Genomic DNA, 13,359 nt, shown 5'->3' on the forward strand with positions numbered 1-13,359 from the left:
TCCCACCAAGCCCCAGTCTGACCTGTTAACACATCTTGTCGTGATGCTTTATATTGTTGCTCACTCCATTCACCCATCCTTACTTAGTGGAGTCTATTGATTTAGCGGGCGTCCTTCATTACCACATCACAGTACACAGTCCCTTCATCGCCCTAAACTCCTGGTGGCTAGGAAGCAGATCCTTGCTCTGGTTACCTTCCTTCTGTATACTCGGTGCAAGGACAGCTCTAGATGGCAGGGATGGATCACACAGGCATGTCTACACAAAGACTAGCAGAGGATAAAAGAAAAGAGTAGAAGTGGAGAAGTTTAAATCTTGGAATATAAAGAGGGGACTTAGCCGGGCGTGGTGGCGCACGCCTTTAATCCCAGCACTCGGGAGGCAGAGGCAGGCGGATCGCTGTGAGTTCGAGGCCAGTCTGGTCTACAAAGTGAGTCCAGGATGGCCAAGGCTACACAGAGAAACCCTGTCTCGAAAAACAAAACAAAACAAAAAAAAGAGGGGACTTGATTCTTCACTGAAATTAAGTAAGTGAGGAATTTATCAGGACTATTGGCTTTTCAAAAATGGGAAATAAGCTGACTGTGTTGTGTTTAGACATCATATTGTTTTGCAGATGCATGTTTATTTATCATATGAAAATTCAGAAACACTTAGAGTCAGTAGGAAGCGTTGTTTCCATCGATTGACTTTGGTTTGGAAAAGCGTGTTGCACATATTTTTCCTGTATGTGCATGGCCTGGGTACTTTCAGCCCTTCTCCCAATTCACCTGCTATGGAAACCTCTGATATAGCTTGTTTTCATCAGCCAAAGTTGTGAAGTTTCTTACTTCAAACTTGGCCAAAATATCCCAACAAGAACATTGATCCCTGAGCTCTTGCTGTCCATCATCTTTGCTGAAATAATGGTGCCTGTGCCCAGAGAAGAACATTCAAAACATATTTTCCAACTTGTTTTTAAGCAGAACACAGGGCCTCAGATGCAGAGCCTAAGGGAACAAAGAGTTCCATAACTCTCCATGAAAGTGCAGGAAGTGCTAGGAAGAACTTGGGGTGATTACTGTAACTGCTGCACTCATTAACAACGTTGAAGCACAAGCACTTGGACTGAATATATTCCTGGTGGGCATTGTTAGAGCTGTATCTACCCAAACAAACACAGTTTTATAAAAGTAACTGTAACACACCATTCTCATGGCTGGGCATGTACTTGTGTTGATAGGATGTTCTGGGTTTTGACCTTTGGGCTCCTGTACACTCCCGATTTTGTTGGTGCCTTTACTGACAATGACTGCTATGTAACAATCAAGGATGGATTTTCCCATGAAGGAGATATGACACTTGGTGCGTTCTTTCCCCTTCATATTTACTACACAAGCAAAAATATTCCTGTTACAACCGGAACAGAGTATTTCCATGATGTTCTCATACAGTAAGTACAGTTATTCATTGTGATCGTTCATAAGTCTTGTAACATCAATAAGAATTAAAACTGTTTTCCACAGTCACTTTCCATTCTCAAATATAGTCAAGTATATTATCAAATGTGTCTTCTTTCAAAGGAAAAGTGATCATTTTCATGTTATTCATTTTGCTTTCCCCACATGTTATTGGAACATCATGATCTTCAATTGTCATGCTTGTAATGCCAGATAATTTGAATATTTTCAGTGTTATTATTTCAGGGCATGGATAAATTAGTGGTACATCTGGGCTTACTTCAAGTCCAATGTGATCTTGTGAGAAGACAGGATGCCACTGACTCAAAAGACTCCTAAGTGCCTAGAGTGGTGCTATAGTGATGAGTACTAGCTATGTTACATATAGCTGATTTCACAAGAGGTCTGTCACCATTAAATTTTGGGGACACATTATTCTTTACACATATATTTTTCTATCTGTCTCATTTATTTGCATTTCAGTATTTCTTTGCTAATCCTTGTGCATTGTCAGACAGATTTTATAAATGTTTATAGGTTTCATTGTTTTTCCTTATTTATATGGATGCACACGGTAATATGCCTTTTATGTGAGAATGGACACTTAAGACTTATTTTAGGTTCTCTGAAATATGGAAGGTTAAGGAATAACATCAGAAAATTATAATTTCCTTAGAAAATTAATAACAAATGTTTCTGTGTGTCTCTTTTTAGAGGAAATAAAGTGTGCTGGTCCAATACAGACATCCCATATCTCTAGGGATAAATTTAGAACTCCCTGAGATAAAGCAATAGAACTTGGAAATATATTAACATATGAAAAATTGGTAGAAAGATAATAGGAAAATATAGTTATGAAGGTGAATTGTACTCTGAGTGACATTACAGTGTATTTGTTAAAACTTCGGTGGGGTGTAAAGTGAAAATTCAGGAATGGTGGAGGAAGAAATATGTTCAGATATAAAAGGAAATCAGATATTTGATGGTGGTGACACATTTAAACTAATTGTTAAACTAAATAGTGTTTTGAAACTAACATAGTATAGATGCCCCCAAATCCAAAATTTTGTATCTAGATGCAATAATCTGTAATTCAGTGCAGTAATTCAAGGCAGATACAAGTTCTTGAGGATCATATTTTATTTCAAATAAGATCACAAATTTGTCTCATAGGCCTAGCAGCGTGGGGACTTTGGATGGTGTGTGGAGCCCCTTTTAGTTCACCATAGCTGATGTCTCAGTTACTCTCCTTTCCCTTGCTCTTTACTCTCAGCAGCTCAGGCACTGGTGTACATCTGTATTTTCCCTCACTACACCAAGCACCTCCATTCAGGACTATGAGATGTAGACAGGAAATATAAGGCATCCTGTTAACAGCTTGATGTCTCCATGTTTTGTAATTCAAGTTTGTAGTATCCAGAGTAAAGGATTCTTACCACCAAGTTCTGCAGGATCCAATCCTGTCCCTTTCTGATATATAGTCTAGAGAATAAATATAAAAGATATATATAATATTTGACTTTCTTAATGTGACTCAGATGGTTATTCTAAATGTATACAAGTTCACAAAGATGTAGAGACTCGACTCAATGTCTGGTCAGTTTTGGAGCCTGGTGTTTTTGATTTGAGAATTCTTTGTAATAGATTTTTTAATGTAAAATATTTGTATTGCTAGTCTCTGCATTCCTGTTTTAGTCTTTGTAGCCAGTCACACTGCTCCTAAATGTTGTGTTTTTCTTGATTTCACTCTGCTCAGTACAATTGCGTCCTTACTTATTAGCTTTAAATTATGACATATGCAGCATCTATTGTTTTGTTTTCTTTCATGTGAAGTTTCTAGACAAATCCACTAAGGTTAAAAGAAGCACAGCCTCAGAGCATGCAAATTGAAAGCCTCAGTAGTGTCTGGGGAAAGCGGTATAGAGGAGGGAAGGAAACATTGCAATGTTCTTTGAGCCAGCATGCATGTCAGATATGTCATACCAGCAGTTACGCAAAGGGAAAAAGTTTTCAAAAAGGAGTAGGAAAGCACAAAGAATCAGAGAAACAAACAAGTAATGAGGAAAAAACCCAAACCAAACCAAAATAAAAAGCAATGTGATTAAAAGTTCAGAACGCAGCAGAAAAATTCTATATTTAAAGATAAAATTTCTATTCTTTTCAAGTATGTTTAATGTAGAATTAATTTCTTTCTCTATAGCTCTTTCCTAAATATAATTTCATTGTGATTCAATAAAATCCTGAAAAAGTCTTTGTATGAAGCATTTTTATATCCACCTGAAGAACAATTTAATACATATAACTTAAGGGAAACTGTTTTGTGAACAGCATAGTTGACACTAAAATGAAATGCTATTGTTTGTGTAGGTGTCTTTTAGCATCCTACAGAGTGGGTGTTCTTTCCTCACCCTGTTATTATTAGACAGATGAAGAGTTGCCTACCAGCTGAGTGCAGGGGCTGAGACAGTAATACATTAGTGTTAATACTGTAGATCTTACCTGATCCTATCTACTTAAAATGTTCATGCTAATTCAAGTCATTCATGAGATGACGTTAAAATAATTATATTATAGGAACATTGGCACTTGAATTATAATAGCCATTTCACCAATGTTAAGGTTTACGTTTTTGTCTTCCTCCTGTATACTTTTATGAAATCTGTGCAGGTATAAATTGAAGAACTACCGGTTTGTTCTGGCCCTGGTGTTTGCCATCGAGGAGGTCAACAGAAACCCTTATCTTCTCCCCAACACAACTCTGGGCTTTGATCTCTACAATGGTACACCTTATGAAATGAGTACCCTCATTCCTCCCATTTTGTGGCTTACCAGGACGAGGAAACCCGTACTTAATTACAACTGTGTAAGGAAGAGAATGTCACCTGCTGCACTCACAGGAACATCAACGACCATATCTGCACGAATAGGGAAACTGTTACAACTTTACAAAGTACCTCAGGTAAGGACTCAGGTGTGGAAAGTAGGAGTCAAGTATCCTTTTTTTTTGACATTATTGGCTGTCTTAAAATGTTAAATAGGGACAATTGGAGAAATCAACTATTGAAGGAAACTCTGAAGTACTTGATGGATCCGTATTTATAGTTCTTGAAAGAGAAAGGAAGGAGAGGTAGATAAGGCCAGCTAGGTCACTGAAACTGGATGTATGTCAGTAATTTTATTTTGGAAAATTCTAGTATTGTGTTTGATTTTTAAAATACGAGAAAAACATCTTCATCCTGACTGTTTATATTTTTTTTTTATTCAGGACTGATACTGTGTTTGATGCAAGTGCTGCCAATGCTCTTCCTCTTGTTTCCATTTTCCCCCTACAGCTCACTTTTGGGCCATTTGATCCTGTCTTAAACGACCCAGATCAGTTTAAATTCCTCTACCAGATGGCCCCCAAAGACACATCTCTGCCACTTGCTATAGTTTCTTTGATGTTTCATTTTAAGTGGTCCTGGGTTGGTGTGATCCTCCCAGATGACCACAGAGGGACTCTGTTTCTCTCAGGGTTGAGAGAAGCTATGGAGAGTAAGAACATCTGCATAGACTTTTTGAAAATGATCCCTGGCACCTGGAATTCATTTTCCAGTGCAGTATGGAAAAATCTGGTGAATATTCAGGAATCATCAGCAAATGTAATAGTTATTTATGGGGACGTTACTTCTTTACAAGGTTTAATGCGACACATTCTGCAACTGTTAGTGACATGGAAAGTGTGGATCTTGAACTCTCAGTGGGATGTTGATAACAATTTTGATTATTTCATGATAGAGTCATTTCATGGAAGTCTCAAGTTTTCACACCACCATAAAGAGATAGTAGACTTTACAAATTTTGTTCGAACAGTTAATCCCTACAAGTACCCAGAAGACACTTATCTTCCCAAGTTTTGGTATTTGTTCTTCAAGTGCTCATTTTCTGAGGTTGATTGTCAACTTTTGGAGAGCTGCCAACCCAATGCTTCTTTGGAGTTACTGCCCAGACACCTTTTTGACCCATCTATGAGTGAAGAAGGTTACAATATATATAATGCCATTTATGCTGTGGCCAACAGTCTCCATGATATGATTCTTCAACAAATACAGATACAACCAAATGCTAAAGGAGAAGGAATGGAATTTTCCCCCTGGCAGGTAATATCCTTTCTTTTGTATTGTAGTAGCAGCAATGTGATATCTTATTATTTCCCAAGGAATTCCAGTTCGGCATCATAGGTTTTGAATCTCTTTATAAAACTTTACTATATATATATATTCAAATTATTCATATTACTTCTCAGTTGTTATCCCATCCCTTGTATTGTCCCAGTCCCCCCTCCCTCCCACTTTCTTTCTATTCTGCTCCCCTACGACTGTGACTGACAGGGAATTCCTCACCCTGTATATGCTCATAGGGTATCAAGTCTTTTCTTGGTAGTCTGGTATCCTTCCTCTTATTGCTACCAGGCCTCCTCATCCAGGAGACATGGTCAAATATGGGGCACCAGAGCTGTGTGAAAGTCAATACCGACTCTCCACTCAACTGTGGAGAATGTCCTGTCCACTGGCTAGATCTGAGTAGGGCTTCGGAGTTTACTGCATGTATTGTCCTTGGCTGGTGCCATAGTTTGAGCAGGAACCCTGGGCCCAGATCTGCCCATCATAATGTTCTTGTTGGTTTCGAGGACCCTCTGGATCCTTCTATTTCCCCATTCTACCATGCTTCTCTTGCCATCTCAAAAGGATGTCCTCCCTTCTGTCCCACTTTCCTGGTAAGTGAAAACTTTCCTGGAACATGCCCCTTGGGCTCGTGTCCAGATATAAGTGAATAAATACCATTTGCCTCTTTCTGCTTCTGGTGAAGAATTCTGTGCAATTCCCTGAACCATTCACTAGAGCTTCTAAACACAGTCCACACTGCTCACCACCATCTAGAGGTCCCTAGAATCTCTTGCCAATAAACAAGGATGTATTCTTTAGAGCAGAGGTAGGGGCAGTAGATATTTAAGGGCAAAAATGCTTCTGAGCTCTACCACAGTGTTACGAGGGAGCACTTTAAAGTTAGCATTAAACTTCAGGGCATTCATGTTAAGAATGGAAGGCCTAAATATAGTCCAAAAGTTCCTAGGAGTCGTTAGGTTTGCAAAGAACTTTGAATCAGCTGAATCCACATAACTTGGTGTCTTGCTGACTTAGTTGAATTTAGTTCAGTGATTTCACTGGAGCAGAATATGATTTTCAAATTTTAATGAATATTAATCCAAGAATCTTTCATTTACTCAGCCACAGTAATGCCTCTTTCAGAGAAGGTTTTCATTAGGATGGGCTAAAACCACTGAGATTTTTGTTTTACTTAAAAAATGTTTTTAGTATTCCAGTTGTCCTTCAACATCTGTTCCTACATCTCTTTCAGTTCCTTCCTTTCCTCAAGAACACCCTACTGAAAAATCATGTCAGAAGTCGCACTGTAATGGATGAGAGAAAAAACTTAGATCCAGAGTATGACATTCTCAACTTTTGGAATTTTCCAAAGGGTCTTGGATTAAATGTGAAAATAGGAACCTTTTCTCCATATGCTCCCATTGAACAGCAGCTCTCTTTATCTGTGCAGATAATTCAATGGCCTACAGGGTTTACCGACGTGAGTAGAGACTTATCTCTATACTTTGACTGTTCATAAAAAAACAAAAACAATTCTCAGGATGTAATGGTCCTTGGACACTCATTCAGTTCCAGCCAATATTCAGCTACTGATAAGGATCTCCACACACACACACAAAAAAAAAAAGAAAAAAAAAAAAAAAAAAAAAAACAGTGAACACAGACTATTTTCTCATTCTCTGGCTGATCAATGGAAAAGTTCATATCCACATTTTATTGATGCTCACATGTTTCTTTTGCTTTGTATTCATAATTTATTTAGTTATTCACTTTACATCTCAATTGTAGCTGCTCATTCTTCTCCTTTATGTCCTTCCCCTCTGTCCTTCCATCATCTTCCTCTCTGTCCTCCCATGGTCCTGAGAAAAGGGAAAACCACATCCTAAAGGTCTAGTACAGCCCTTCAAGTCATCTCAGGACTGTGTCCATCCTCTTACACAGTGTCCTTGTAGGGAAGCCACACCAGAGAGAAGTGATTGAAAGGCATGCAACTGAGATCATATCAGAGACAGCCCCATCCCTTTTGTGGGAGACCCACATGGAGTCTAAGCTCTCTATTTCTTATATACGTACAGAAAATCTAGGTGTAGTCCATGCCTGCTCCTTTTGGTGGTGCTTCAGTCTTTCAAGTCACTCAGGGCCCTGATTATTTGGGGTTGTTGGTTTTCTTGTAGAGTTCTTTTCATCTTCTGTCTGCTCTATCTTACTTTGCTCTTTGACGAGGGTCCCATTGCTCTGCCCAAGGTTTGGCTGTGAGTATCAGTTTATGTTTCAATCTGTTGCTAGGCAGATCCTCTCAGAGGCAGCCATGCTAGGTTTCTGTATGCAAACACAGTAGAGCATCATCAATAGTATCATGGATTTGCTCTCTCCTATGGAGTGGGTCTTGGGTTGGGCCAGATATTACCTTGAACATATATTTCTTATGAATAGACTGTCTGTTAGGGTTTTCTCACTGATGCAAAACAATGATATGTTTAAATTATCATCCAGCCTAAGAAATGTAAGTTGACATTTATATTTTGTCAGCCTCTGAAGAGGAAGCAAAGCGTGACAGGTATGTGTGTGTGTGTGTGTGTGTGTGTGTGTGTGTGTGTGTGTGTGTATGTATGTGTGTGTTTTTGTGTGCATTATACTTGCTTTTCTACTTTGAGTAAATAGTCAACATAAGCTAGACACAGGAGAATAGGTTTGCTATGGCTGACACTGTGACCATGCTGTATATCATGGTTGAAAAAGTGTTTGAGGAGCCAGAGGAGGTGATGGAATCATGTTCACAGACCAGAATCAGAGATCAAAGAATATAATTGTGTACTATCTATCTCCTTCCCATATTTGTGTGACAGTAAACAATGAAATACTGACCCCATTTTGTGATTTTTCCCATTTCTTAAAAATGTTTCTATATAATTCTGCATAGAAATGCCCAAAGATTTATTTCCATGATGAATCCAAGACCTGTGAAGTAGTCAATCAACATTCTTAAGTTCATTAATATAAAAGCTCTGCCTGGTGGCCAGTAAGTATAGAGATAGCTTGAATTTGAGTCATACACTGACCATCTAGAACACTATTTTAGCCACCTATTCTTAACAGTGGCTTCATGTATTGACTAATATTTAAACATGTGTGTTATGTAAGCCCCAAAGCTGCCAAAATTAACAACACGAAAACATATTATTTTAATCCAAACCAACATTCAATTATACTCAGAAATATTACATTTACTCAGATTTTTCACAAAAGCCCAAACATTTGCTAACAGCTTTCACTTCTCTTAGACTCCTCAGTCGGTGTGCAGTGAGAGCTGTAGACTTGGATTCCGGAAAGCTGCCCAGGAAGGCAAGGCTGCCTGCTGCTTTGATTGCATTCCTTGTGCAGAAAACGAGATTTCTAATGAGACAGGTAATTACAGGTGTACTGACAACTTTCTAACCCCTCTACAGGAGTCAGCCATACCTGAGAAAATGGCATGAGACTGGGGAGAAGTAAGACTTACAGTGTTGTTGCATTGCAGCCATTGATTTCTCAAGAGATCCACCTTGTCCATGAATGAACAGACTGTTTCATTTCACCATGAGCACAGTGTGTTGAGCACCATGTTTTTTTTTGTATTTTCAAAGCATGCTCAGTCACATGTAGGATTCACTTAAAGTTTGGAATTCTCACATCTTGTTCATGATGACTCCCAATTAAAGACTTTCTTTCTTTCTTTCTTTCTTTCTTTCTTTCTTTCTTTCTGTCTTTCTTTAATACAGCATTTGACTAGTTTGTTTGATACCTTCAGTACATGTATTTTATATCTTTCCTGATTAAGTTTCTTTTGTTTAACAGAAAATATATTAATTAATATAATTTGTTCTTTTTAAATCTTTCTCTCCCTTTTTTGTTTTTGTTTTTCTAATAATTTATTTATCTATTAATTCATCCATATTAGTTCTCAATTGTTATCCCTTCCCTTCTATCCTCCCATTCCTCCCTCCCTCCTGCTTTCACCCTATTCCCCTCCTCTATGACTGTTACTCCGGGGGACCTCCTCACTCTGTATATGCTCATAGTTTATAAAGTCCCTCTTGTTAGCGTTCTATCCTTGTCCTGAGTGCCATCGGTCCTCCCCATCAAGGGGACCTGGTCAAATATGGGGCATCAGAGTCGTGTGATAGTCAGTCCCCACTTTTCACTCATCTTAGAGAATGACCTGTCCTTTGGCTAGATTTGGGTAGGGGTTCAAGGTTTACTGCACGTATTGTCCTTGGTTGGTTCCATAATTTGTGCAGAACCCCTGGTTCCAGATCTGCCCATCATAATGTTCTACCTGTAGGTTTCTAGGACCCCCTGGATCCTTCTATTTGCCCATTCTCCCACACTTCTCTCACCTAGAGTCCAAAATTATGTCCTCACATCTATCCCACTTTCCCGGTAGGTTGAGACTTTCATGGGACATGTCCCTTGGGCTAGTGTCTAGTTACACGTGAGTATATACCATTTGAATCTTTCAGTTTGTGGGTTAACTCACTCAGTATGATAATTTCTACTTCAGTCCATTTGTCCACGATTTTTTGAAATTCCTTGATTTTTATTAATTTTTTAAAAAATAAAGTCATTCATATTACATCCCATTTACTATCCCATTCCATGCATCCTCCCATTCCTCTCTCCCTCTCACTTTCACCCCATTCCCCTTCCCTATGACTGTGACTGAGGGGGACCTGATCCCCCTGAATATGATGCTAGGGTATCAAGTCTCTTCTTGGTAGTCTGCTATCCTTCTCCTGAGTGCCATCGGGCCTCCCCATCAAGGGGACATGAGCAAATATGGGGCACCAGAGATCATGTTAAAGTCAGTCCCCAGTCTCTACTTAACTGTGGAGAATGTCCTGTCCATTGGCTAGATGTGGGTAGGGGTTTGATGATGAGTGCACATATTGTCCTTGGATGGATTCGATAGATTGAGGAGAGCCCCTGGGCCAAGATCCACCCATCATAGTGTTCTACTTGTAGGTTTCTAGGACTGTCTGGTTCTATCTATTTCCCTATCTCCTATATTTCTCTCACTAGGAGTCCCAATAGGATGTCTTCACCTCTATCCCATTTTCCTTGTAATTGAAGACTTTCATGAGACATTCCCCTTGGGATAGTGTCCAGTTATAAGTGAGTATATACCATTTAAGTCTCTCTGCTTCTGGGATAACTCACTCATTATGATTATTTCTAGTTCAATCCATTTGTCCACAAATTTCGGGAATTCCTTGTTTTTCATAGTTGAGTAGTATTCCATAGTGTAAATGTACCACAGTTTCTTTATCCATTCTTCTACTGAGGGACACATAGGCTGTTTCCATGTTCTGGCTATTATGAATAAGGCCACTATGAACATGGTTGAGCATATGTCCTTGTTGTGTGCTGTAGCATCTTCTGGTATATTCCGAGGAGTGGAATAGCTGAGTCTTGAGGATACCCTATTTCCTGTTTTCTGAGATATCATCAGATAGATTTCCAAAGTGGTTGTACTAGTTTGCATTCCCTCAAGCAATGAAGGAGTGTTCCTTTTTCTCCACATCTCCACCAGCATGTGGTGTCACTTCAATTTCTGATCTTAGCCCTTCTGATGGGTGTAAGATGGAATCTCTGAGTCATTTAGATTTGCAATTTTCTGATGACTAAAGACGTCTCTCCTTTTTTTTGAACACAAGGTTTTTTTACACTATATAATCTGAATCAATTTCCCCTCCCTCTGTATCCCTAATCCTCCCCACATCCTCTCTGACCCATATCGACTCCTTATCTATCTCTCCTTCGAAAATAACAGGAAAACAGGTCCAAGAAACAAATGTTAAGTGTAGAATATTTGGGTATTCTTTTTTAATACCTAGAAATATTTCAAGGATTCACTTCCTATAAGTTAAAACATGCTATATCTATATGTATCAATAAACTACTAGTGAATGACTTAAAATTCAAGGATGTAATGACATTTATTATTTCAAAATCATTCATAGTATGAACCAAAGTAGTGTACACAAAGAATTATATGTAAATAAGTAAATATGTGACCCTATGCTTAGAACACCATATAGGAAATGAATTTCAAATATTATTGTCTATAGTGTAATACATACACAAATAAATATATATGTACAGAAATTCCTGATTTTACTAAGGTAATGTTTGAGTGAAATTATGTTTATACAATAATATCCTGTAACCTTATGATTTATAAAGCAGATGCAAATTCAGGGGAAGGATATAAAGATAAGGGAAAAAACATTGGGTTGCTTCCATTTTTGTTAACATAGACAATGATGGCTGCATAGATTTGAAATTATTCACAGACTATTTAAAATTTTCTGAAATAACAAAGGGAGGTGAGTCAGAAAGTATTTAAATAAGCTAGGGTTGAATAACAACTTATTGGGAAAGAAAAGTTCTGAGGATTGATTCACAGTCACCTTCATTTCTGAACAGATATGGATCAGTGTGTGAAGTGTCCAGAAAGTCACTATGCAAACTGGGAGAAGAACCACTGCCTCCAGAAATCTGTGAGCTTTTTGGCCTTTGATGACCCCTTAGGTATGGCTCTCACCCTCACAGCGCTGTGTTTCTCTGTTCTCACAGCTGTGGTTCTTGCAGTCTTTGTAAAGCACAGAGACACACCCATTGTCAAGGCCAATAATCGGGCTCTCAGCTACACCCTGTTATTGACACTCATCGTCTGTTTCCTCAGTTCCTTGCTCTTCATTGGACAGCCCAACACAGCCTCGTGCATCCTGCAGGAGACAGCATTTGGAATTTTGTTCACTGTGGCTCTCTCCACAGTGTTGGCCAAAGCTATTACAGTGGTTATTGCATTCAGGGTGACTGCTCCAGCTAGAATGGTGAGGTGGCTAATGGTATCAAGGGCCCCTAATTTTATCATTCCCATATGCACTCTGATTGAACTTGTTCTCTGTGGGATCTGGCTGCTTACCTCTCCACCCTTCATTGATCAAGATGCTCATGCTGAACATGGTCACATCATCCTTCTGTGCAACAAGGGTTCAGCAGTCGCCTTCCACTCTGTCCTGGGGTACCTGTGCTTCTTGGCACTTGGGAGCTACACCATGGCCTTCCTGTCCAGGAATCTGCCTGATACATTCAACGAAGCCAAATTTCTGTCATTCAGCATGCAGGTATTCTTCTGTGTCTGGGTCACCTTCCTCCCTGTGTACCACAGCACGAAGGGGAAAGTCATGGTGGCTATGGAAGTCTTCTCTATATTGGCTTCCAGTTCAGCACTGCTTGGCTTGATCTTTGTCCCCAAGTGCTACATTATTTTGTTAAGGCCAGATAAGAACTCCTGTGTTGACATCAGGCATAAAATCCATTCAAGAAGAAATAGTCATTTACGCTTTAGTTAAAATTAATATTAATCTATGTTAGTAAATTAAAGACAATGGTTGAAACCAGTCTATAATGAGATGAGTATGAGCGTTCATATGTCCTCATTCAGTTGTACTAAAGTCCCATTGCACTGGAACCATGACTGTTTTCATATTTAAAATCCATGTTATACTTTCCTCTGTAATAGAACTTCACTGTGTATATGTTGTTAGCCTTCAGCTCCTTAAGTATAACAGTGTGGAATAAACTCATGGATATTGGTCTTTCCCTTCCCACAAAGTGCTTTTATTTAAAATGTATCATCATGTTTAGACATGTTGTATTTATGTGAGCCTTCATTGATTAAAACCCATTAAATTTCATGTAACTTACTTTGTTTACTTTTGAACACCAG

General features: G+C 38.8%; 1 protein-coding gene across 1 annotated transcript; it reads left to right on the top strand.

Moving 5' to 3' along the window:
• Positions 1–1,224: 1,224 nt before the first annotated feature.
• Positions 1,225–12,982, top strand: LOC127202990 (vomeronasal type-2 receptor 116-like). Its single transcript, XM_051161812.1, has 6 exons — positions 1,225–1,433; positions 4,108–4,399; positions 4,773–5,579; positions 6,838–7,065; positions 8,867–8,990; positions 12,051–12,982. Exons 1-6 carry the CDS (start codon positions 1,225–1,227, stop codon positions 12,980–12,982), a joined length of 2,592 nt encoding a protein of 863 aa, XP_051017769.1.
• Positions 12,983–13,359: the final 377 nt, after the last annotated feature.

The sequence above is a fragment of the Acomys russatus genome, chromosome 19 (genome assembly GCF_903995435.1).
Source record: "Acomys russatus chromosome 19, mAcoRus1.1, whole genome shotgun sequence".
Lineage (NCBI taxonomy): Eukaryota > Metazoa > Chordata > Mammalia > Rodentia > Muridae > Acomys > Acomys russatus.

What these genes read in the sequence shown, in the direction of transcription:
- LOC127202990 (XM_051161812.1), top strand. Translation starts at nt 1,225, where the DNA reads ATGTTCTGGGTTTTGACCTTTGGGCTCCTGTACACTCCCGATTTTGTT. An exon ending in AACTTTACAAAGTACCTCAG is followed by an intron (nt 4,400 to 4,772) that starts GTAAGGACTCAG and finishes TTCCCCCTACAG; the next exon opens with CTCACTTTTGGGCCATTTGA. An exon ending in GGCCTACAGGGTTTACCGAC is followed by an intron (nt 7,066 to 8,866) that starts GTGAGTAGAGAC and finishes CACTTCTCTTAG; the next exon opens with ACTCCTCAGTCGGTGTGCAG.